The sequence below is a fragment of the Bombina bombina genome, chromosome 2, assembly GCF_027579735.1.
Source record: "Bombina bombina isolate aBomBom1 chromosome 2, aBomBom1.pri, whole genome shotgun sequence".
Lineage (NCBI taxonomy): Eukaryota > Metazoa > Chordata > Amphibia > Anura > Bombinatoridae > Bombina > Bombina bombina.
Window position 1 is genome coordinate 1,380,316,985 of NC_069500.1, and position 24,706 is coordinate 1,380,341,690.

Here is a 24,706-nt window from a genome sequence, read left to right on the forward strand (position 1 = left end):
GTAGAAAGGTGTTCAGGAGACTTTTCTTGGGTAGATTTAGGGACAGAATCCTGCTGCTCCATTATAGCATAAGGCAAAGCAATGCAATAAACACTAAAACCCCATTAAAAATTTCTTGAGAAATGGACACCACTTACCCCCTCCTAAGCAGCTTTTAGAGAATTCTATCAGTCAATCGGAATTCAAGGGACGCCATCTTGGATGACGTCATTTAAAGGAAACTTCATTCTTGAAGAGCCATTGAACGAAGAGGATGTTACGCGCCAGATGTCTTGAAGATGGAGCCGCTCCACATCGGAAGAATGAAGATAGAAGATGCTGTCTGGATGAAAACTTCTGCCCGCCTGGGGGACGACTTCTTGCTGCTTGGATGAAGACTTCTCCTGGATTCGTTGAGGACTTCTTGCCGCTTGGATGAAGACTTCTCCCGGCTGGATGAGGATGGATGTCCGGTCTTCAAAAACTGTAAGTGGATCTTCGGGGGTTAGTGTTAGTTTTTTTTAAGGGTTTATTGGGTGGGTTTTAATTTTAGATTAGGGACTTTGGGCAACGTAAAAGAGCTAAATGCCCTTTTAAGGGCAATGCCCATCCAAATGCCATTTTCAGGGCAATGGGGAGCTTAGGTTTTTTAGGTATTTTTTATTTTTATTTTGGGGGGGGGGAGGTTGGTTGTGTGGGTAAAAAAAGAGCTGATTTCTTTGGGGCAATGCCCCGCAAAAGGCCCTTTTAAGGTAGTGTAGGCTAGGGGTTTTTTTATTTTGGGGGGGCTTTTTATTTTGATAGGGCTATTAGATTAGGTGTAATTAGTTTAAATATTTGTTAATTTCTTTTTTATTTTGTGTAATTTAGTGTTTATCATTTTTTGTAATTTAGATAAATGTATTTTGTTAATTTAATTTATTTAATTTTAGTTTTAGTTTTTAGTTTTTTTTAGCCAGCTCTCCCCATTGATGTCTATGGGGAAATCGTACACAAGCACGTAAAACCAGCTCAAAGCAGTGCTGGTATTTGTGTGCGGTATGGAGCTCAACTCTGCCATATTGCCCGCATATATAACCTGACAGATGTAAACTGTTGCTTGTGTAAACTATAGAAAGACTAAAGGGACGTGCGTAACTGTTATCCCGACGTGCGTAAACCAGTGACAGATGCGCAAAAAACAGAATTTATGTTTACCTGATAAATTACTTTCTCCAACGGTGTGTCCGGTCCACGGCGTCATCCTTACTTGTGGGATATTCTCTTCCCCAACAGGAAATGGCAAAGAGCCCAGCAAAGCTGGTCACATGATCCCTCCTAGGCTCCGCCTTCCCCAGTCATTCGACCGACGTAAAGGAGGAATATTTGCATAGGAGAAACCATATGATACCGTGGTGACTGTAGTTAAAGAAAATAAATTATCAGACCTGATTAAAAAACCAGGGCGGGCCGTGGACCGGACACACCCGTGGAGAAAGTAATTTATCAGGTAAACATAAATTCTGTTTTCTCCAACATAGGTGTGTCCGGTCCACGGCGTCATCCTTACTTGTGGGAACCAATACCAAAGCTTTAGGACACGGATGAAGGGAGGGAGCAAATCAGGTCACCTAGATGGAAGGCACCACAGCTTGCAAAACCTTTCTCCCAAAAATAGCCTCAGAAGAAGCAAAAGTATCAAACTTGTAAAATTTAGTAAAGTGTGCAGTGAAGACCAAGTCGCTGCCTTACATATCTGATCAACAGAAGCCTCGTTCTTGAAGGCCCATGTGGAAGCCACAGCCCTAGTGGAATGAGCTGTGATTCTGTCAGGAGGCTGCCGTCCGGCAGTCTCGTAAGCCAATCTGATGATGCTTTTAATCCAAAAAGAGAGAGAGGTAGAAGTTGCTTTTTGACCTCTCCTTTTACCAGAATAAACAACAAACAAGGAAGATGTTTGTCTAAAATCCTTTGTAGCATCTAAATAGAATTTTAGAGCACGAACAACATCCAAATTGTGCAACAAACGTTCCTTCTTTGAAACTGGATTCAGACACAAAGAAGGCACGACTATCTCCTGGTTAATGTTTTTGTTAGAAACAACTTTCGGAAGAAAACCAGGTTTAGTGCGTAAAACCACCTTATCTGCATGGAACACCAGATAAGGAGGAGAACACTGCAGAGCAGATAATTCTGAAACTCTTCTAGCAGAAGAAATTGCAACCAAAAACAAAACTTTCCAAGATAATAACTTAATATCAACGGAATGTAAGGGTTCAAACGGAACCCCCTGAAGAACTGAAAGAACTAAATTGAGACTCCAAGGAGGAGTCAAAGGTTTGTAAACAGGCTTGATTCTAACCAGAGCCTGAACAAAGGCTTGAACATCTGGCACAGCTGCCAGCTTTTTGTGAAGTAACACAGACAAGGCAGAAATCTGTCCCTTCAAGGAACTCGCAGATAATCCTTTCTCCAAACCTTCTTGAAGAAAGGATAGAATCTTAGGAATTTTTACCTTGTCCCAAGGGAATCCTTTAGATTCACACCAACAGATATATTTTTTCCATATTTTGTGGTAAATTTTTCTAGTTACAGGCTTTCTGGCCTGAACAAGAGTATCAATGACAGAATCTGAGAATCCTCGCTTTGATAAGATCAAGCGTTCAATCTCCAAGCAGTCAGTTGGAGTGAGACCAGATTCGGATGTTCGAACGGACCTTGAACAAGAAGGTCTCGTCTCAAAGGTAGCTTCCATGGTGGAGCCGATGACATATTCACCAGGTCTGCATACCAAGTCCTGCGTGGCCACGCAGGAGCTATCAAGATCACCGATGCCCTCTCCTGATTGATCCTGGCTACCAGCCTGGGGATGAGAGGAAACGGCGGGAATACATAAGCTAGTTTGAAGGTCCAAGGTGCTACTAGTGCATCTACTAGAGTCGCCTTGGGATCCCTGGATCTGGACCCGTAGCAAGGAACCTTGAAGTTCTGACGAGAGGCCATCAGATCCATGTCTGGAATGCCCCACAGTTGAGTAATTTGGGCAAAGATTTCCGGATGGAGTTCCCACTCCCCCGGATGAAATGTCTGACGACTCAGAAAATCCGCTTCCCAATTTTCCACTCCTGGGATGTGGATTGCAGACAAGTGGCAGGAGTGAGTCTCCGCCCATTGAATGATTTTGGTCACTTCTTCCATCGCCAGGGAACTCCTTGTTCCCCCCTGATGGTTGATGTACGCAACAGTTGTCATGTTGTCTGATTGAAACCGTATGAACTTGGCCTTTGCTAGCTGAGGCCAAGCCTTGAGAGCATTGAGTATCGCTCTCAGTTCCAGAATATTTATCGGTAGAAGAGATTCTTCCCGAGACCAAAGACCCTGAGCTTTCAGGGGTCCCCAGACCGCGCCCCAGCCCACCAGACTGGCGTCGGTCGTGACAATGACCCACTCTGGTCTGCGGAAGCTCATCCCCTGTGACAGGTTGTCCAGGGACAGCCACCAACGGAGTGAATCTCTGGTCCTCTGATTTACTTGTATCGTCGGAGACAAGTCTGTATAGTCCCCATTCCACTGACTGAGCATGCACAGTTGTAATGGTCTTAGATGAATGCGCGCAAAAGGAACTATGTCCATTGCCGCTACCATCAAACCTATTACTTCCATGCACTGCGCTATGGAAGGAAGAGGAACAGAATGAAGTATTTGACAAGAGTTTAGAAGTTTTGTTTTTCTGGCCTCTGTCAGAAAAATCCTCATTTCTAAGGAGTCTATTATTGTTCCCAAGGGAGATAGAGAACTCTTTTCTACGTTCACTTTCCATCCGTGAGATCTGAGAAAGGCCAGGACAATGTCCGTGTGAGCCTTTGCTTGAGGAAGGGACGACGCTTGAATCAGAATGTCGTCCAAGTAAGGTACTACTGCAATGCCCCTTGGTCTTAGCACCGCTAGAAGGGACCCTAGTACCTTTGTGAAAATCCTTGGAGCAGTGGCTAATCCGAACGGAAGTGCCACAAACTGGTAATGCTTGTCCAGGAATGCGAACCTTAGGAACCGATGATGTTCCTTGTGGATAGGAATATGTAGATACGCATCCTTTAAATCCACCGTGGTCATGAATTGACCTTCCTGGATGGAAGGAAGAATTGTTCAAATGGTTTCCATTTTGAACGATGGAACCTTGAGAAACTTGTTTAGGATCTTGAGATCTAAGATTGGTCTGAACACAATTGAGACCTGTGGAACCTCCCCCTTGGGGGAAGCCCCTTGAATTCCAGAAGATAACCTTGGGAGACTATTTCTAGCGCCCAAGGATCCAGAACATCTCTTGCCCAAGCCTGAGCGAAGAGAGAGAGTCTGCCCCCCACCAGATCCGGTCCCGGATCGGGGGCCAACATCTCATGCTGTCTTGGTAGCAGTGGCAGGTTTCTTGGCCTGCTTTCCTTTGTTCCAGCCTTGCTGGTCTCCAGGCTGGCTTGGCTTGAGAAGTATTACCCTCCTGCTTAGAGGACGTAGCACTTGGGGCTGGTCCGTTTCTGCGAAAGGGACGAAAATTAGGTTTATTTTTGGCCTTGAAAGACCTATCCTGAGGAAGGGCGTGGCCCTTGCCCCCAGTGATATCAGAGATAATCTCTTTCAAGTCAGGGCCAAACAGCGTTTTCCCCTTGAAAGGAATGTTAAGCAATTTGTTCTTGGAAGACGCATCCGCTGACCAAGATTTTAACCAAAGCGCTCTGCGCGCCACAATAGCAAACCCAGAATTTTTCGCCGCTAACCTAGCAAATTGCAAAGTGGCGTCTAGGGTGAAAGAATTAGCCAATTTGAGAGCACGAATTCTGTCCATAATCTCCTCATAAGAAGAAGAATTATTATTGATCGCCTTTTCTAGCTCATCGAACCAGAAACACGCGGCTGTAGTGACAGGAACAATGCATGAAATTGGTTGTAGAAGGTAACCTTGCTGAACAAACATCTTTTTAAGCAAACCTTCTAATTTTTTATCCATAGGATCTTTGAAAGCACAACTATCTTCTATGGGTATAGTGGTGCGTTTGTTTAGAGTAGAAACCGCCCCCTCGACCTTGGGGACTGTCTGCCATAAGTCCTTTCTGGGGTCAACCATAGGAAACAATTTTTTAAATATGGGGGGAGGGACGAAAGGTATACCGGGCCTTTCCCATTCTTTATTTACAATGTCCGCCACCCGCTTGGGTATAGGAAAAGCTTCGGGGGGCCCCGGGACCTCTAGGAACTTGTCCATTTTACATAGTTTCTCTGGAATGACCAAATTCTCACAATCATCCAGAGTGGATAACACCTCCTTAAGCAGAGCGCGGAGATGTTCCAACTTAAATTTAAATGTAATCACGTCAGGTTCAGCTTGTTGAGAAATTTTCCCTGAATCTGAAATTTCTCCCTCAGACAAAACCTCCCTGGCCCCCTCAGACTGGTGTAGGGGCCCTTCAGAACCAATATCATCAGCGTCCTCATGCTCTTCAGTATTTTCTAAAACAGAGCAGTCGCGCTTTCGCTGATAAGTGGGCATTTTCGCTAAAATGTTTTTGATAGAATTATCCATTACAGCCGTTAATTGTTGCATAGTAAGGAGTATTGGCGCGCTAGATGTACTAGGGGCCTCCTGTGTGGGCAAGACTGGTGTAGACGAAGGAGGGGATGATGCAGTACCATGCTTACTCCCCTCACTTGAGGAATCATCTTGGGCATCATTTTCTCTAAATTTTGTGTCACATAAATCACATCTATTTAAATGAGAAGGAACCTTGGCTTCCCCACATTCAGAACACAGTCTATCTGGTAGTTCAGACACGTTAAACAGGCATAAACTTGATAACAAAGTACAAAAAACGTTTTAAAATAAAACCGTTACTGTCACTTTAAATTTTAAACTGAACACACTTTATTACTGCAATTGCGAAAAAGTATGAAGGAATTGTTCAAAATTCACCAAAATTTCACCACAGTGTCTTAAAACCTTAAAAGTATTGCACACCAAATTTGGAAGCTTTAACCCTTAAAATAACGGAACCGGAGCCGTTTTTATATTTAACCCCTTTACAGTCCCTGGTATCTGCTTTGCTGAGACCCAACCAAGCCCAAAGGGGAATACGATACCAAATGACGCCTTCAGAAAGTCTTTTCTATGTATCAGAGCTCCTCACACATGCATCTGCATGTCATGCTTCTCAAAAACAAGTGCGCAATACAGGCGCGAAAATGAGACTCTGCCTATGATTAGGGAAAGCCCCTAGAGAATAAGGTGTCCAATACAGTGCCTGCCGGTTATTTTACAAAATTCCCAAGATTAAAATAATTCCTCAAGGCTATGGAGTATAAAATATGTTTATATATAAATCGATTTAGCCCAGAAAATGTCTACAGTCTTAAAAAGCCCTTGTGAAGCCCTTTTTTTCTCTGTAATAAAAATGGCTTACCGGATCCCATAGGGAAAATGACAGCTTCCAGCATTACATCGTCTTGTTAGAATGTGTCATACCTCAAGCAGCAAAAGTCTGCTCACTGTTCCCCCAACTGAAGTTAATTCCTCTCAACAGTCCTGTGTGGAAACAGCCATCGATTTTAGTAACGGTTGCTAAAATCATTTTCCTCTTACAAACAGAAATCTTCATCTCTTTTCTGTTTCAGAGTAAATAGTACATACCAGCACTATTTTAAAATAACAAACTCTTGATTGAATAATAAAAACTACAGTTAAACACTAAAAAACTCTAAGCCATCTCCGTGGAGATGTTGCCTGTACAACGGCAAAGAGAATGACTGGGGAAGGCGGAGCCTAGGAGGGATCATGTGACCAGCTTTGCTGGGCTCTTTGCCATTTCCTGTTGGGGAAGAGAATATCCCACAAGTAAGGATGACGCCGTGGACCGGACACACCTATGTTGGAGAAAACCAAGCCGCAAAAAACAGAAACAAGAGAAAGCCGATGCACAAAAAACAGCAAGAGAACAGTGAAAAGGAACAGTCCAGGGCTATATATTAGCAAATATATAACTAACTATAAAAAGTGCCCAAAACATAGCTAAATTAGTGTCTAAATGTTAATAAAAAGATAATTACAATAGACATTCGTCCACTAGCAATGAAGCATCAGACAGCCAAACCAGTACTGAAACATATCAGCAAAGATTATAAAATAGGAGTATATTGTAGAGGCAAAAGACAAGTCCTTGCAACCAATTATAGAGGGTTTATTAAATATTTACTATGAGGTGAAAAAAGAATCATAAACCATACCCCAAATACATCCCTCTGACAAGCACTGTACTTGAAAAGTAAAGACTGAGGTATGTGTGAGGTGGGGGGGTTATAGAGCTCTTGGGGTTTAGGAATCTTTCCCTCCTCCTAGTGGTAGAGAAGAGTAATTCCCAAGAGTAAAGGATCACAGACTTTTCCCACCTGTATGAAAAATCTCACAACTGAAAAAAATGATCCATGTTATGAAAATATTGTCCACCCTCTACTTCCCTCTGCCCTCTACTGGCTCTGCATAGAGAACTGGACATTAAAAAAAAAAGGTGACTACCTTGCAAATACAGGGCCGCTGGCACAAGGGCCGCCACTAGAAATTTTGGGGCCCCTGACTTAACCATTGATCAGGGCCCCCCCCCCCCTCCTTTGACATGTGCAATTTTTGACCAAGTGACTAAAACGTATATGCACTTTATTCTTAATTGTCTATTTAAACTTGGAAATGTTGTAAAAGTAGTAACATACACTGAAACACACACACTCACACATAAGGATTCACATACAGACACTTTAGCAAACACGCAAAGAAACTCAGACACAGACACCCAAACAGACACTTAGCACTTGTTTACATTGTCCTGACAAGTAATGAGGTAAACTACAGTTTTGTAAAAAAAGGAGATTTAGAAAACAAAATATGGAGTTCTGATTATCTTTTTGTAAAGGACGATGCCAACTAAATGATGACAACAGTATGCAGTGGCTGAAAGGAAGGGCCCTGAACTGCCTAAACAATAATTTAAAGGTTAAATGGTAGATTGGTAACTTCTGGAAAGGTCTCATAAGTCTCAAAGTCTGTAGAAAGATGTGAATAATCAGTAGTAAGGTCAAAATGTCCTAAAAAGGAACAGACAATGGACACCCACACACAAACTCAAACTTGCACATACACCCAAGGAAACACCAACAGAGACAGCATCAGAAAACACACAAAGACATACAAACACACACAGAGACACCCACAGAAAACACATAAAGACATACATACACACCCTCACTGAGACATCCACAGAAAACACACAAAGACATACACACACCCTCACAGAGACATCCACAGAAAACACAGACATACATACACACACACACACGCTCACAGAGACATCCACAGAAAACACAGACATACACACCCACCCTCACAGAGGCATCCAGAGAAAATACACAAAGACAAACACACGCCCACCCTCACAGAGACACCCAAAGAAAACGCTCAAAGACATATGCACACACCCTCACAGACATCCACAGAAAATGCACAAAGACATACACACCCACCCTCACAGAGATACCAACAGAAAAAAAATACATACACACTCATAGAGACACAAACCAGAGCACAAAGACATAAACACAGACACCCACAGAAACACTCACAGGAGGAAACATTTATGCACCTTGCATCCCCTAAATCAACAGTGTGTGACATGCATGATAAAAAAAATGCAGAAATTAAGAGATCACTTTTTAAAGAATCATATTTGTAAATGTGCAAACAAAAATAATTCTGTGAATTCAAAATTGTACATTAATGATCTGGGTAGATGGCTAGATGAAGAAAAGTACTTTTAAAAGGTTGACATATGTTTGTTTGATATTTTCCCCAACTAAGAGCACCACTTCAAATATAGTGTACAAATGTTCCCATCTGTCAGCTGTACTTGTGGATTTTGAAAATGCTGTACTCTATATGGTCTTGGTGGAACCTTAAGCTGTGGTACTCATACCATTAGTGCAACAATGTAGCATGAAACACAGCACTCACTGCACAGCCAGGAACAGGTTCACCAAACCCAGCATCAATATGAAGAAAACAGAAATGTTCCAGCTGGTGCAAAAAAACTTTTATTGTGCAAACAGGGATAAGATAAAGGCTTTATCTTATCCCTGTTTGCACAATAAAAGTTTTTCTACACCAGCTGGAACATTTCTGTTTACTCATACCATTAGATCTGGTTAAATGCAGGATTTAAGCTTGTTGGTATGCATTTCAAAATTAAGTCAGCTGTAGAGTAAACTGAACAGTTTTAAATTAACCTGTCTCATTTCCAACACTGAGCAATCTTAGTCTGAGAGTATAACATGTTATGCAGATGTAAAAATCTTAGATAAAATGCCTCCTTGTATCTGCAAAGTCCTTGCATAAAGGGTCAGTAAACTGGAATGTAATATATATAATTTGTGTATTGAGGAGGAAACATTTCTGCATGGTTTTAAATATAGAATTTCTACAGCATTGTCAAATAATCATAAATACACTGCTGCTAAAAAAAATTGTTTTTATGGACCCCTGGCCCCACCATACAACTACTACCACACTGAAATTACAATCTTAAATTGCACAAAGAAATAAAAAACATTTGCTAAGTAATTCCTACCTCCTCTGCAAATGAAAGTGATCAGCCGTCTGACTAAGGCACACACTCTACAAACAAAGTGCCAAGTCTGTCTCACACTGTGCATAGTGGTTAAGTGCACACTCAGAAATCCTCTCAAATGCTAATACTTTACTCCTTGTAATAACATTTCCCATTTTTTTTTTTTTACTTCTTGCCTCATGGGGCCCCCCTAGCCCATTGGGCCCCTGACAGGAGTCACCCCTGTCACCCCCTGATGGCGGCCCTGGCTGGCACTATCAGAGCTGCTTTCTGAGTGTGGCTGTGTTAATGCCCTGGGTGTTGAGAGCTACATGGTTATATATGTTAACTAATCAACTTTTGTTACGTTACATGATCATTATTAAATTCTACAGAACCAAAATTAAAACATCTGAAAGAAGAAGGAATGCTGTCACTTTATGGGGTGTCTTCTTGCTGCTCAAAATGTTATGAACTACAGTCAAGAATGCTTATGCCTTGGCATGTGCACACAATATTACTCTAAGGTCATTTATACATATACACACACATATAAAAACACAAAACTTAGAATATTTAAAAATGAGCCCTCCTGCATGAAGACTGAAAGTTAAGCTGATATGTTGCCTTTGGGATTCTGTTTTAAATAAATAAAAAACATTTTAATTAACTGCTGTGTGACATTATTAGGAAACAGCATATGTTTGGGTGCAGACAGATAACGCTAGTCCTTTTGAATGTATTTTTAACTAGCTGTGGTGCTGAGATTTGTCTGTTATGAGGTCATAAACAGCCTATTACATACAATAATTGTTTACCTATCACATCAGGTCACTTGGGAGCATATCTCTTAAGATCACAGGGTGTCTATCCAATCAGAAAGCAGATGCCTATACCTGGAAATCATTGGGTGGCTGCCAACCTTACTAGAATAATGGCTACATATTCCATGAGATTAGTTGCTGATGATCTGATGGGAGAACCAGTCAATAATACATATTTAGCAGAACATTGTAATACACTTTAAATAAAGCTTGTTTTTTTTTTTTTAAATTAAATTAAAGCTATTAGGATAATTTATTTCAAATGAGATTCCCACACACAGTTTTATCTACATTGAACCATACAAATAATAGCCACATCTTGCTAAAATAATATAAATTTGGGTTGCAGCCTTTAATCTCACCTGAGAAAAAGGCTGCTTGCCGATTGGTACTGCCCCACCCACACTTTTCCTAGAGTGAGATCTTTCATGAGGATCATTGGAACATTGCTGAGGTGTGTTCGTCACCTAAAGAAAAAAAAACTCATAATTCAAATTGAATATCCCCAGCCAGTCAGCATTTGTACAATATGACTTTCAAAATAAACTTCATTAAAGGGACCTTAAAGTGAATGTAAAGTTTGATGCTATAGTGCCCGGTTTTTAAAACTTCGATTAAAACAGGGGCACTTTAATTCATCAAAATTTACATTTCACTCCTGTTGTGAAAAAAAACTTACCTTTAAAACTTCACAGCAGCTCCAGCTTCCTCCACTCATTTCAAAGCCTCTTCCTGGGTCTAAAATGAGGCATCCAGCTTCCTCCAATCACAGCGTTGAATCAGACACTGATTCCCCCGGGGGGAAGCTGTGATTGGAGGATGACCTATCAATCACTTCTGACATCAAAAATGGCTTGTGAGACCAGAGGAAGCTGGAGCTGCTGTGAAGATTAAAAGGTAAGATTTTTTTCACAACAGGAGTGAAATGTAAATTTTGATGAATTAAAGTGCCCCTGTTTTTAATCGAAGTTTTAAAAACCGGGAACTTTAGCATCAAAATTTACATTCACTTTAAACACTAAATAAATGCTAGATAGAATGATACATTCAAGGAAAAGATAAGTCTGAGAATAACAAGTAAATGTATTTTTTAAAATTTTATTAGTTGTTTAAATATTGACAAAATAAGTGTAAAGTTTTGCGCCGAGATTAGGAGTTTGGCGTTAACAGGGGTGCGTTGCTAACGAGGCTTTTAAGCCAACGCTGGTATTACAGGTTTTTTTAAACCTGGCGTTAGCCGCAAAAAGGTGAGCGTAGAGCAAAATTTAGCTCCACATCTCACCTCAATACCAGCGTTGCTTAAGTCAGCGGTAAGCTGGCTAAACGTACTTGTGCGCGATTTCCCCATAGGAAACAATGGGGCTGAGCTGGCTGGAAAAAAAACTAACACCTGCAAAAAAGCAGCGTCCAGCTTCTAACGCAGCCCCCATTGTTTCCTATGGGGAAATAAAAAATATGTCTGCACCTAACACCCTAACATGAACCCCGAGTCTAAACACCCCTAAACTTACACTTCAAATTGGGTGGATTAGTGCGCGCTAAAGGAAGGTATTGCTAAACACTACTCTAAAGATACAATCTCTGTATGTATCAAATACAAGTTAATAACCAAATAGTGAAGCCAAAGCTTCAAGATAGAGAAAGTGCGCTAACAAGCTGAAAGTATACACACCATATAAGGAATTGAAGTGAAAATTTAATAAACATATAGAATAAGATACACAAATATATACACTAAAAATAGGGACGTCTCCCTGTAATGTAAATACAACTGGGGGAAAATCCTAATGAAAAAACAGGTTAAAACCTATAAATGATGAATAGATTATCAATTAGTATCTGTATTATTCATCATTTATAGGTTTTAACCTGTTTTTTCATTAGGATTTTTCCCCAGTTGTATTTACATTACAGGGAGACGTCCCTATTTTTAGTGTATATATTTGTGTATCTTATTCTATATGTTTATTAAATTTTCACTTCAATTCCTTATATGGTGTGTATACTTTCAGCTTGTTAGCGCACTTTCTCTATCTTGAAGCTTTGGCTTCGCTATTTGGTTACTAATCTTACACTTATTAACCCCTAATCTGCCGCCCCCGACATCGTCGCCACCTGCATTATACTATTAACACCTAATCTGCCGCTCTGGACACCGCCGCCACCTTCATTATACTTATAAACCCCTAACCTGCTGCCCCCAACATCGCCGACACCTACATTATAGTTATTAACCCCTAATTTGCCCCCCCAACGTCGCAGCAACTATATTAAATTAATTAACCCCTAATCTGCCGCCGCCAACGTCACCACCACTATAATAAATTTATTAACCCCTAAACCTAAGTCTAACCCTAACAACCCCCTAACTTAAATATAATTTAAATACATCTAAATAAATTTACTATAATTAGTTAAATTATTCCTATTTAAAACTAAATACTTACCTGTAAAATAAACCCTAAGCTAGCTACAATATAACTAATAATTACATTGTAGCTATCTTAGGATTTATATTTATTTTACAGGCAACTTTGTATTTATTTTAACTAGGTAGAATAGTCATTAAATAGTTATTAACTATTTAATAACTACCTAGCTAAAATAAGTACAAAATTACCTGTAAAATAAATCCTAACCTAAATTACAATTACACCTAACACTACACTATCATTAAATAAATTACCTAAACTACCTACAATTAAATACAGTTAAATTCAATAAACTAAATTACGAGAAAAACCCCCACTAAAATTACAGAAAATAAAAAAAGAATTACAATAATTTTAAACTAATTACACCTAATCTAATCCCCCTAATAAAATAAAAAAGCCCCCCAAAATAATAAAATTTCCCTACCCTATACTAAATTACAAATAGCCCTTAAAAGGGCCTTTTGCGGGGCATTGCCCCAAAGTAATCAGCTCTTTTACCTGTAAAAGAAAAATACAATACCCCCCCAACATTAAAACCCACCACCCACACACCCCTACTCTAAAACCCACCCAATCCCCCCTTAAAAAAAACCTAACTCTAACCCCCTGAAGATCTCCCTACCTTGAGCCGTCTTCACCCAGCCGGGCACAAGTGGTCCTCCAGAGGGTCCGAAGTCTTCATCCGATCGGGACAGAAGAGGTCCTCCAGACGGCAGAAGGCTTCATCCAAGCGGCATCTTCTATCTTCATCCTTCCGGAGCGGAGCCATCTTCTATCCAGCCGACGCGGAGCCATCCTCTTCAAACGACATCCTAACAAAGAATGATGGTTCCTTTAAATGACGTCATCCAAGATGGCGTCCCTTGAATTCTGATTGGCTGATAGGATTCTATCAGCCAATCGGAATTAAGGTAGGAAAAATCCTATTGGCTGATTTGATCAGCCAATAGGATTGAGCTCGCATTCTATTGGCTGTTCCATCAGGATTTTTCCTACCTTAATTCCGATTGGCTGATAGAATCCTATCAGCCAATCGGAATTCAAGGGACGCCATCTTGGATGACGTCATTTAAAGGAACCATCATTCTTCGTTAGGACGTCTTTGAAGAGGATGGCTCCGCGTCGGCTGGATAGAAGATGGCTCCGCTCCGGAAGGATGAAGATAGAAGATGCCGCTTGGATGAAGCCTTCTGCCGTCTGGAGGACCTCTTCTGCCCCGATTGGATGAAGACTTCGGACCCTCTGGAGGACCACTTGTGCCCGGCTGGGTGAAGACGGCTCAAGGTAGGGAGATCTTCAGGGGGTTAGAGTTAGGTAGTTTTAAGGGGGGATTGGGTGGGTTTTAGAGTAGGGTGTGTGGGTGGTGGGTTTTAATGTTGGGGGGGTATTGTATTTTTCTTTTACAGGTAAAAGAGCTGATTACTCTGGGGCAATGCCCCGCAAAAGGCCCTTTTAAGGGCTATTTGTAATTTAGTATAGGGTAGGGAAATATTATTTTTGGGGGCTTTTTTATTTCATTAGGGGGATTAGATTAGGTGTAATTAGTTTAAAATTATTGTAATTCTTTTTTATTTTCTGTAATTAAGTGTGTTTTTTTCGTAAATTTAGTTTATTGAATTTAATTGTATTTAATTGTAGGTAGTTTAGGTAATTTAATGATTGTGTAGTGTTAGGTGTAATTGTAACTTAGGTTAGGATTTATTTTACAGGTAATTTTGTACTTATTTTAGCTAGGTAGTTATTAAATAGTTAATAACTATTTAATAACTATTCTACCTAGTTAAAATAAATACAAAGTTGCCTGTAAAATAAATATAAATCCTAAAATGGCTACAATGTAACTATTAGTTATATTGTAGCTAGCTTATGGTTTATTTTATAGGTAAGTATTTAGTTTTATATAGGAATAATTTTTTTAATTATGTTAAATTAATTTTGTTTAATTTAAATTATATTTAAGTTAGGGGGGGTTAGACTTAGGGTTAGACTTAGGTTTAGGGGTTAATAAATTTATTATAGTAGCGGCGACGTTGGGGTCGGAAGATTAGGGTTTAATAAATGTAGGTAGGTGTCGGCGATGTTGGGGGGGCAGATTAGGGGTTAATAAAATGTAACTAGTGTTTGCGAGGCGGGAGTGCAGCGGTTTAGGGGTTAATACATTTATTAAAATGGCGGCGATATCCGGTAGGTAGGTGGCGGCGAGGTTGGGGGGGCGGATTAGGGGTTTATAAGTATAATCGGCGATGTTGGGGGCAGTATATTAGGGGTTCATAGGTATAATGTAGGTGGCGGCGATGTCGGGTCGGCAGATTAGGGGTTAAAAAAAATTATTATAGTGGTTGCGATGTGGGGGGGGGGCTCGCTTTAGGGGTTAATAGGTAGTTTATGGGTGTTAGTTTACATTGTAGCACTTTAGTTAAGCGTTTTATGTTCCGGCGTTAGCCCATAAAACTCTTAACTACTGACTTTTAAATGCGGTAGAAGTCTTGCCAGGAGAGGGTCTACCGCTCACTTCTTCCAAGACTCGTAATACCAGTGTTAGGCAAATCCCATTAAAAAGATCGGATACGCAATTGACATAAGGGGATTTGCGGTAGCCTCGAGTCGCGGAAGAAAAGTGAGCGGTGAGCCTCTACCTGTCAGACTCGTAATACTAGCGTTAGGTTAAAAGCAGCGTTGGGACCTCTCAACGCTGCTTTTTACGGCTAACGCCAAACTCGTAATCTAGCAGTTGGTGTCTATAAAACAATGGGAGCTGCCATGTTATAACTTAGGTTACCTTCTCTGCTGTGACCAATTAGAGACAGTTATAAATAGGTCACTAGAGTGTTCAGCCAATGGCTGTGTGGGATATAAGAGGGTTCTGCACTTCCATTTCTAACAGGAACTTAAAAGCTCACGATTTTGGAATGGAATTACAGGAAAAGGGGACAAAATAAATAATGAAAGTATATTTCAGAGTTTTTTTGTATATGTGATCTATCTATATTTTATATTACTATCTCAAAGGGTTTAATGTCCCTTTATAAACACATTGAACACAGAAAGAGATTATGCTGGAATGGTCTGATTGGATTTGGTTTCTTTGACAGTAATCATAGACCATAATCCCTATCAATGGCATTCCCTTTATATCAATACACACTTTTTTATTTTAGCAATCCAAACATTACAACATTAATACCTTGTGTGCCCCAATACAAATGCAATAGTAAAAATAATGACATGGCTATTACACAGTTTAACCTAGAGCAGTGCTATTCAGAGTGAGGTCGGAGGCACGGGAGCAATGACACTTTGCACTATCCTATGGAAACCAGCGGACTTTGGTAAAACATAAAACAGTTTTTAGGAGCTGACAATGATCATGTGGTAGTGGAATAAGTCAAAGGGCAAGATGTAGGTGGAAGAAAGGTACTGATGTCGAAATAACTCAGGGACTACTTTGTGTTTGTTCTTGATTAGTAATTTAGGTTTAACACAGGAGTAACCAAGTGCAAATTGAAAAAAATGAGTGAAGCTCTTTTGGTTGATCAACTCTTGAGAGCTGTGTGTGAGCCCTGGGTTAGAGGTAAATCCCCCAAATTAAAACTAAAACATAAATTATGCTTACCACATAATTCCATTTCCTTCTGTATAAGGAGAGTCCACTGCTTCATTTCTTACTGTTGGGAAATACTGAACCTGGCCACCAGGAGGAGGCAAAGACACCCCAGCCAAAGGCTTAAATAATTCTCCCACTTCCCCATCCCCCAGTCATTCTGCTGAGGGAACAAAGAACAGTAGGATAAATATCAGGGTATAAAAGGTGCCAGAAGAGAAATATAAATGTAGGGGGCCGCCCATCGGAGAAACACACGGGGTGGGGGCATGGACTCTCCTTGTACAGAAGGAAATTAAATTATCTGGTAAGCATAATTTATGATTTCCTTCTTAATATAAGGAGAGTCCACAGCCTCATTCCTTACTGTTGGGAAACTTATACCCAAGCTTTAGAGAACACTGAATGATAACAGGAGGGACAAAAAAAGAGGCGGACCCTAATCTGAGGGCACCACAGTCTGCAAAACCTTTCTCACGAAGGCTGCTTCAGCTGAAGCAAAATCATCAAACTTGTAAAATTTAGAAAAAGTGTGTAAGGAGGACCAGGTAGCCACCTTACAAATCTGATCCATATAGGCCTCGTTCTTAAAGGCCCAAGAGGAACCCACTGCTCTAGTAGAATGAGCCGTAATTCTCTGAGGAGGTCTATGTCCCACTTTCTCAGATAAGACTCCTCTCAGATAAGACTCCTCAACCAAAAAGATAAGGAAGTCAAAGAGACCTTCTGACCCTTACGCTTCACAGAATATGCCACAAACAAGGAAGAAGTTTGTCTAAAATCCTTAGTAGCCTGAAGATAAAACTTCAAGGAACGAACCACGTCCACATTATGAAGTAAACGTTCCTTCGAAGTAGAAGGATTAAGACACAAAGAAGGGACCACAATCTTGTGATTGATGTTGCGGTCTGACACGACTTTAGGGAGAAATCCTAACTTAGTACGTAGGACAGCCTTATCCGAATGGAACACCAGATAAGGAGGCTCACTTTGCAATAGCCAGTAGAAAAAGAACCTTCCAGGACAACAACTTAATGTCAATTTAATGCACAGACTCAAAAGGAGCCCGTTGCAAAACTTTAAGAACCAGATTCAGATTCCAAGGGGGAGCTGAAGATCTGAACACAGGTCTGATCCCAATCAGAGCCTTAACAAAAGACTGAACATCTGGAAGCTCAGAGAGCCTCTTTTGCAGTAAAACAGACAATGCCGAAATCTGTCCCCTCAGGGAACTGGCCGAAAGACCCTTCTCCAGTCCATCCTGGAGAAACAATAGAATCCTGGCAACCGTAACTTTATGCCAATGAAATCCACGTTCTTCACACCAGAATAAGTAGGTTCTCCACACCTTATGATAGATGCGACGAGTAATTGGCTTACGAGCTTGAATGATAGTATCAATAACTCTCTCAGAAAACTCTCTCTTGGGAAGGACTAAGCTTCAATCTCCATGCAGTCAGCCTCAGAGAATCTAGATTTTGCTGAACAAAAGGACCCTGTACCAGCAGATCCCTGCGACAAGAAGATGACATCCTCACGCCTGCTCCTGCTTGATGTGAACCACTACCCGAGGAAGGAGAGGTAATTGGGGAAACAGGTAGATCAGATTGAGCCTCCAAGGCACCGCTAATGCATCTATTAGCTCCGCCTGAGGATCCCTGTACCTCGACCCATATCTGGGTAGCTTGGTATTAAGTCGAGACGCCATGAGATCTATCTCCTGTCCCCCCCACATGTTGCATATCTCCACAAACACTTCGGGATGGAGAGACCATTCCCCTGGATGAAAGGATTGTCTGCTGAGAAAATCCACTTCCCAGTTGTCCACACCCAGAATGTGGATCATTGACAGCGAACAGCTGTGGGCCTCCGCCCAATCCAGAATCCAAGATACTTCCCTCATTGCTATGGAGTTTCTCGTTCCCCCCTGATGGTTGATGTAAGCCACTGAGGTTATATTGTCTGACTGGAATCTGATAAACCGGGACAAACCCAGAAGAGGACAAGCCTTCAGAGCATTGTAGATTGCTTAAAGTTCCAGAATGTTGATCGGGAGGGAGCGTTCTTCCTGAGACCACAGGCCCTGTGCCTTCTTGGCACCCCAAACAGCTCCCCATCCTGATAGACTCGCGTCCATAGTCACAATCTCCCAGGATGGTCTTAGAAAGGATGTCCCTCTGGACAGATGATCTGGGCAGAGCCACCAAGAGATCGATTCTCTCGACCGGCTGTCCAGGGAAATCTGTTGAGACTGATCCGAATGATTGCCATTCACTGTATCAGCATGCACAGCTGTAATGGTCTGAGATGGAACCTGGCAAAGGGAATTATGTCCATGCTGGACACCATGAGACCAATCACCTCCATACACTGAGCCACTGATGGCCTTAAGGAGATCCAGAGGGCAAGACATGCCGAAGCTAGCTTGCAACATCTCTGGTCGGTTAGAAATATCCTCATGGATATTGAGTCTATTATAGTACCCAGGAATTCTACCCTGGGGCTTGGAATAAGAGAACTCTTCTCTAAGTTTATCTTCCATCCATGTGATCGAAGAAGGGAGAGAAGAGATACGAATGGTCCTCCACCAGACAAAAGAATGGTGCTTGAACCAGAATTTAGTCCAAGTAGGGAGCTACTGCTATACCTTGGGTTCTGGCGACCTTTGTAAAGATTCTTGGAGCAGTAGCTAGACCAAATGGAAGTGCAGTGAACTGGAAGTGCTGGTCCAGGAACGCAAACTTTAGGAACTGGAAGTGGTCCTTGTGGATTGGAATGTGATGGTAGGCATCCTTCAGATCTATAGTGGTCATGAACTGTCCTTCCTGAACTAGAGGAAGGATGGACCTTATTGTCTCTATCTTGAACGGGGGGACATTTAAAAACTTGTTTAAGCACTTTAGAACAAGAAACAAATGAAAAAACACTGCGATCCTTAAAAGAACTTCAAACCTTTAATATCCAAAAAGTGCAAAGTGATCATAAAAGGCAACAGGGTTTAAAAGCAAAAAACAGAATTTATGTTTACCTGATAAATTTCTTTCTCCTACGGTGTATCCGGTCCACGGCTTCATCCTTACTTGTGGGATATTCTCTTCCCCTACAGGAAGTGGCAAAGAGAGCACACAGCAGAGCTGTCCATATAGCTCCCCTCAGGCTCCGCCCCCCCCCAGTCATTCGACCGACAGTTAGGAGAAAAAGGAGAACCATAAGGTGCAGTGGTGACTGTAGTTTACAAAAAATAAATTTAAACCTGACCAAAATGCCAGGCTACACCGTAGGAGAAAGAAATTTATCAGGTAAACATAAATTCTGTTTTCTCCTACATTGGTGTATCCGGTCCACGGCTTCATCCTTACTTGTGGGAACCAATACCAAAGCTTTAGGACACGGATGAAGGGAGGGAACAAGTCAGGTAACCTAAACGGAAGGCACCACTGCTTGCAAAACCTTATGTGCGGGCATAGCTGGTGTTGACACAGCAGGAGAGGAAAGCAAGCTATTTTCACTACCTTCAGCTAAAGAATCATCTTGGGCTATATTTTTAAGTGTGATTGTACTGTCCTTAAGCTGTTTGGACGCTATGGCACACTTCACACATAAATTTAATGGGGGAACCACCTTGGCCTTTGGACATACAGAGCATAGGCTATCTGAAGACTCAGACATGTTTAACAGACTTAAACAGAGCTATAATGCAATAAAAATAATTTTTGACAAAAACGTTACTGTCTCTTTAAATAATAAAAAAGCACACTTTTTTACTGAAATATCAAAAAACCATGAAATAAACATCCGATTTTAATGAAATTTTCACCACAGAGTCTTAATGCTTTGAAAAGATTGCACACACATTTTCAGATCAATTAACCCCTTAATGCACACTTTTTTACTGAAACATAAAAAAAACCATGAAATAAACATCTGATTTTAATGAAATTTTCACCACAGAGTCTTAATGCTTTGAAAAGATTGCACACAAATTTTCAGATCAATTAACCCCTTAATGCACACTTTTTTACTGAAACATCAAAAAAAACATGAAATAAACATCCGATTTTAATGAAATTTTCACCACAGAGTCTTAATGCTTTGAAAAGATTGCACACAAATTTTCAGATCAATTAACCCCTTAATGCACACTTTTTTACTGAAACATCAAAAAAAACATGAAATAAACATCCGATTTTAATGAAATTTTCACCACAGAGTCTTAATGCTTTGAAAAGATTGCACACAAATTTTCAGATCAATTAACCCCTTAATGCCCAAACCGGAGCTAATAACAGTTATTAACCAGTTAACACACTACAGTACTAGCCACAGCTTTCACTGTAGCCTTTTACCTTCATTAGGGATTATTTTAGCAGGAAATAAGCCTCCCTGGAGTCTTTTATGATGCCTCTTGACTCCCCACATGAAGCTGCATGGATTGCCTAGGCAAAAACAACTGCACAATTTAGGCCTAAAAATTAGGCCTCCTCCCTCTTCATTCTAGAGTGGAGGGGCCTTTCTGACTAGATTTAGGTGTCCAAATAAGTGCCAGGCCGAAATTAAACCCCAAAAGTGTTTTAAAGTCTGAAAAAACACCTTATTTATAGTGAAAAACATGCTAAAAAGCAATCGATTTTAAAGCCCACAATAGTGTCAACCAGCATAGAGCCCTAAATATAAGCCATCATTTTATACAGAGTCTATTAGAAAAAAATGGCTTACCAATCCCCAGAGGGAATTTCTGACAGTCTTCTAGCATTACATGGTCTTGTTAGAAAAATGACTGATCATACCTGAAGCAGTTAAGCCTGCAAACTGTTCCCCCCAACTGATGTTCTCTGGTTCAACAGTCCTGCGTGGGAACAGCAAAGGATTTTAGTTACTGGTGCTAAAATCATATTCCTCTTAGCAGAAATCTTCATCACTTTCTGCTGTAGAGTAAATAGTACAAACCGGCACTATTTTAAAATAATAAACTCTTGATAGAAGAAATAAAAAACTACAACTAACACCACATACTCTTTACCACCCCCGTGGAGATGCTACTTGTTCAGAGCGGCAAAGAGAATGACTGGGGGGGCGGAGCCTGAGGGGAGCTATATGGACAGCTCTGCTGTGTGCTCTCTTTGCCACTTCCTGTAGGGGAAGAGAATATCCCACAAGTAAGGATGAAGCCGTGGACCGGATACACCAATGTAGGAGAAAGATAGACAGCTCATTTTCAGGAACCAGTATGTCCTACATGTTTCGGTCAATTCCTTAATCATGAACATGACCGGCTACCCCTACTTCCTGCCTCTTATGCCTGAACACCTATCCCTATTGGTTACTCAGATTAATTAAATTAACCCTATCTAGTTCAGCTATCAGCTGTTGTGTCATTAGCTTTACCCTAACAGTATATAATCCTTTTAAGTTTTTAAATTCAGGCTTGTGAATGCATTCATATTACAATACATTTATAAACTGTAAGCTTGATTGTGACTTTATGAATAAATAGTTTGTTACACCACTATCTACTAACCTAGATAGTTTTATTTGAACAATACAATTAACCAAACTAATATTGGTCCTACAATATTCACCATTTTAGAGTCACTAAATGTACTGCAATTAATTGCCTTAACCAGTGTATATATATTGTTGATGACTAAAAACTGCTACACTAGCTAGGATGGAAAATGTCATGTGGTTATTAAAACCACTAAACAGCTACCTCCTCCAAAAATTTATCACATCCCCCTCTATGTTGAAGCCCTTTGGTCTTCTTGACTTCATTTTGAATATCCAAAAGGCTTCACGTAGCATCAACCGGGCTGCCCTATCGCCCCCTCTTGGGGGGTTTCGAACACATTCTATTACCTGCCATGAGAGCGAAGTTACATCGCCCCCATGCACAGAAATAAAATGTTGTGAGAGGCCCGAGCTGTCCTTATCATGGGAGATGTCATTCAGATGCTCTCTGATTCTGGAGCGAACCTCCCTAGTGGTACACCCTATATACTGCCCATTACATTGAGTGCAATCTACCAGGTATACCACAAAGGGGTTCTACAATTTGTACAACTTGCCAAATTGAAAACCCTATTTGTTGTTGCAGACTGAAAGGTGGATGTAACCCTACTGTGTTGACAAGCTATGCATTTTGTGAAATGGCATTTAAAATGCCCTTTCACACTAAGCCAACTATTTTTGGCCCTATCTTTCTCTCTTAGTACACTTGGTGCCACCAAGTTACCAATTGTACATGCTCTTTTAGGTACAAAGTTACAACCCCTGGACACATACTCCTTCAAGCTGTCCTCTGCTGTTAGAATAGGCAGATGCTTACTAACAATGTTAGTAATTTCTTTAAACTGTGGGCTATAGGTGGTGACAAGAGTAGGTCTACTTGAGTCATAACCCCTCGTCGCTCTGGTGTTACCCCTCAATATCTCACTCCTATCCATTCTGGTTACTTCCAAGTGAGCTCTGTTAATGGTTTTGTGTGAGTAGCCTCTCTCAGCTAGGAGACTCTTAAGTGTTTCACTCTCTTTCACAAAATCCTCTTCCAAGGAGCAGTTCCGCCTTATTCTCATGAACTGCCCCTTGGCCACCCCAAACCCCGTATAGCGGGGATGGTTGCTCCTAGCATGGAGTAAGGAGTTGGATGTGATCGGTTTGCGATAAAGCGAAGTAGAAACTTCACCACTTGAGGCATTCCCCCTAAGTTCTACATCTAGTTAAGGTATTGTGATTGTCCCTGTTTGGGCAGTAAATTCCAAACCCACTCTATTGGAATTGAGATAGGTAAGAAAATCCTGCACTTCAACAGTTTCACCCACCCAGACAAACAGGAGATCATCTATAAAGCGTTTATATGATCTTATCCTATTTCTAAATGGGTTTTTATCTCCAAAGACGTGGGACAGCTCCCACCAACCCATAAAAAGGTTGGCGTATGATGGGGAAAACTTGGCCCCCATCGCTGTCCCACGTCTTTGGAGATAAAAGGTACGTTCAAACCTAAAGTAGTTGTGTGTCAAAAGGAACGTAAGGGCCTCAATCACAAATTCGATCAATTCCTCATGATAATTGCTAAAATGTCGTAGCATATATCCAACGGCTTCAATGCCATAACCATGAGGAATGGCCGAGTAGAGGCCAACCACGTCCACCGTTAACCAGATACAGCTCTCCTCTCATTTAACACTACCCATCGCCTTGATGAGATGTGTAGTATCTTTTAGATAGGACGGTAAAAGATGTACGATAGGCTGTAGAAGGGACTCAATCCAACCTGAGAGCTTCTCAAAAAGTGACCCTATACCTGAGACAATTGGTCTACCCTTCACCCCCCACCAAGGTCTTATGGACCTTGGGGAGGTGATGGAAAATAGGGATAACTGGTTTTTGTACCATTAAATATTCAAAAGTCTCCTGGTCAATGATACCCTTCATCAACCCATCATCCAAAAGATGCCTCAGCTCAATCCCAAATCGCTCAGTGGGATTAAAGCTGAGCTCCTGATAAACCTGGGTGTCTGTCAACTGCCTTAAGGCTTCTTCAACATATTTCTCTCTCCCCATCACCACTATACAACCCCCCTTATCTGCTTGCTTGATGACTATGTCATCCTGCTTCCCTAGCTGTTCTAATGCCAACTTTTGGATTAGATTTAGATTTAGCTTAACTAAATCCTCCTCTACCCTACGATGAAAGGCTTCGATAAAGGGTCCTCTGGTTCAAGTGGGATAAAAAATTGATTGGGGCCTAAACCCTGCATGGGTCTTCTTGACTGGTAAATCCGGCTGGGAGCTTAAAGTACCCAACTCATGTAAGTTCAAAAAATCAATACCTTCCCTGAAATCTATAATATCAGAGATATTAGGAGGTGCTTCAACAGAATCCTGTATGCTAGCATTAGTTTCACCTTCCATTTCTTCCTCCTGATTAGTGGACCCCCAAAAAAACTTTTTGAGGGTCAGATCCCTCACTAATCTGTTTATGTCAACAATGGTTTCAAATAAATCAAATTTATTGGTGGGAACAAAACCCAAACCCAAGCTAAGCACTTCAATCTGTGGATCAGTAAGTACAACATCAGATAAATTAATGACAGTCATATTTTGTATTTGTTGCGTGCATTTCTTTTTGGTTGTGCCCTGGCTTTCCCTCTTTCTCCTTGATCTATGCTTCCGCCTCCTTCTATTATTTTGGGGCTTAGCCGAAAAACCTGCTCCTGACTTGTCTCTACAGCCTGGGATACAAATGCTGAT

At 41.0% G+C, this 24,706-nt stretch overlaps 1 protein-coding gene across 3 annotated transcripts in view; it reads right to left on the reverse strand.

The window, feature by feature from the left end:
- MAVS (mitochondrial antiviral signaling protein) overlaps positions 1-24,706 on the reverse strand; it is a 243,496-nt gene that overhangs the window by 47,337 nt on the left and 171,453 nt on the right. Inside the window, exon 8 of one of the 3 annotated variants that reach the window (XM_053704303.1) lies at positions 10,780-10,884. The exons of the other annotated variants lie outside the window; for them this stretch is intronic. Coding sequence (XP_053560278.1) covers positions 10,780-10,884 — 105 coding nt within the window. The remainder of the gene's footprint in view (positions 1-10,779; positions 10,885-24,706) is intronic. 3 annotated transcript variants of the gene reach the window in all.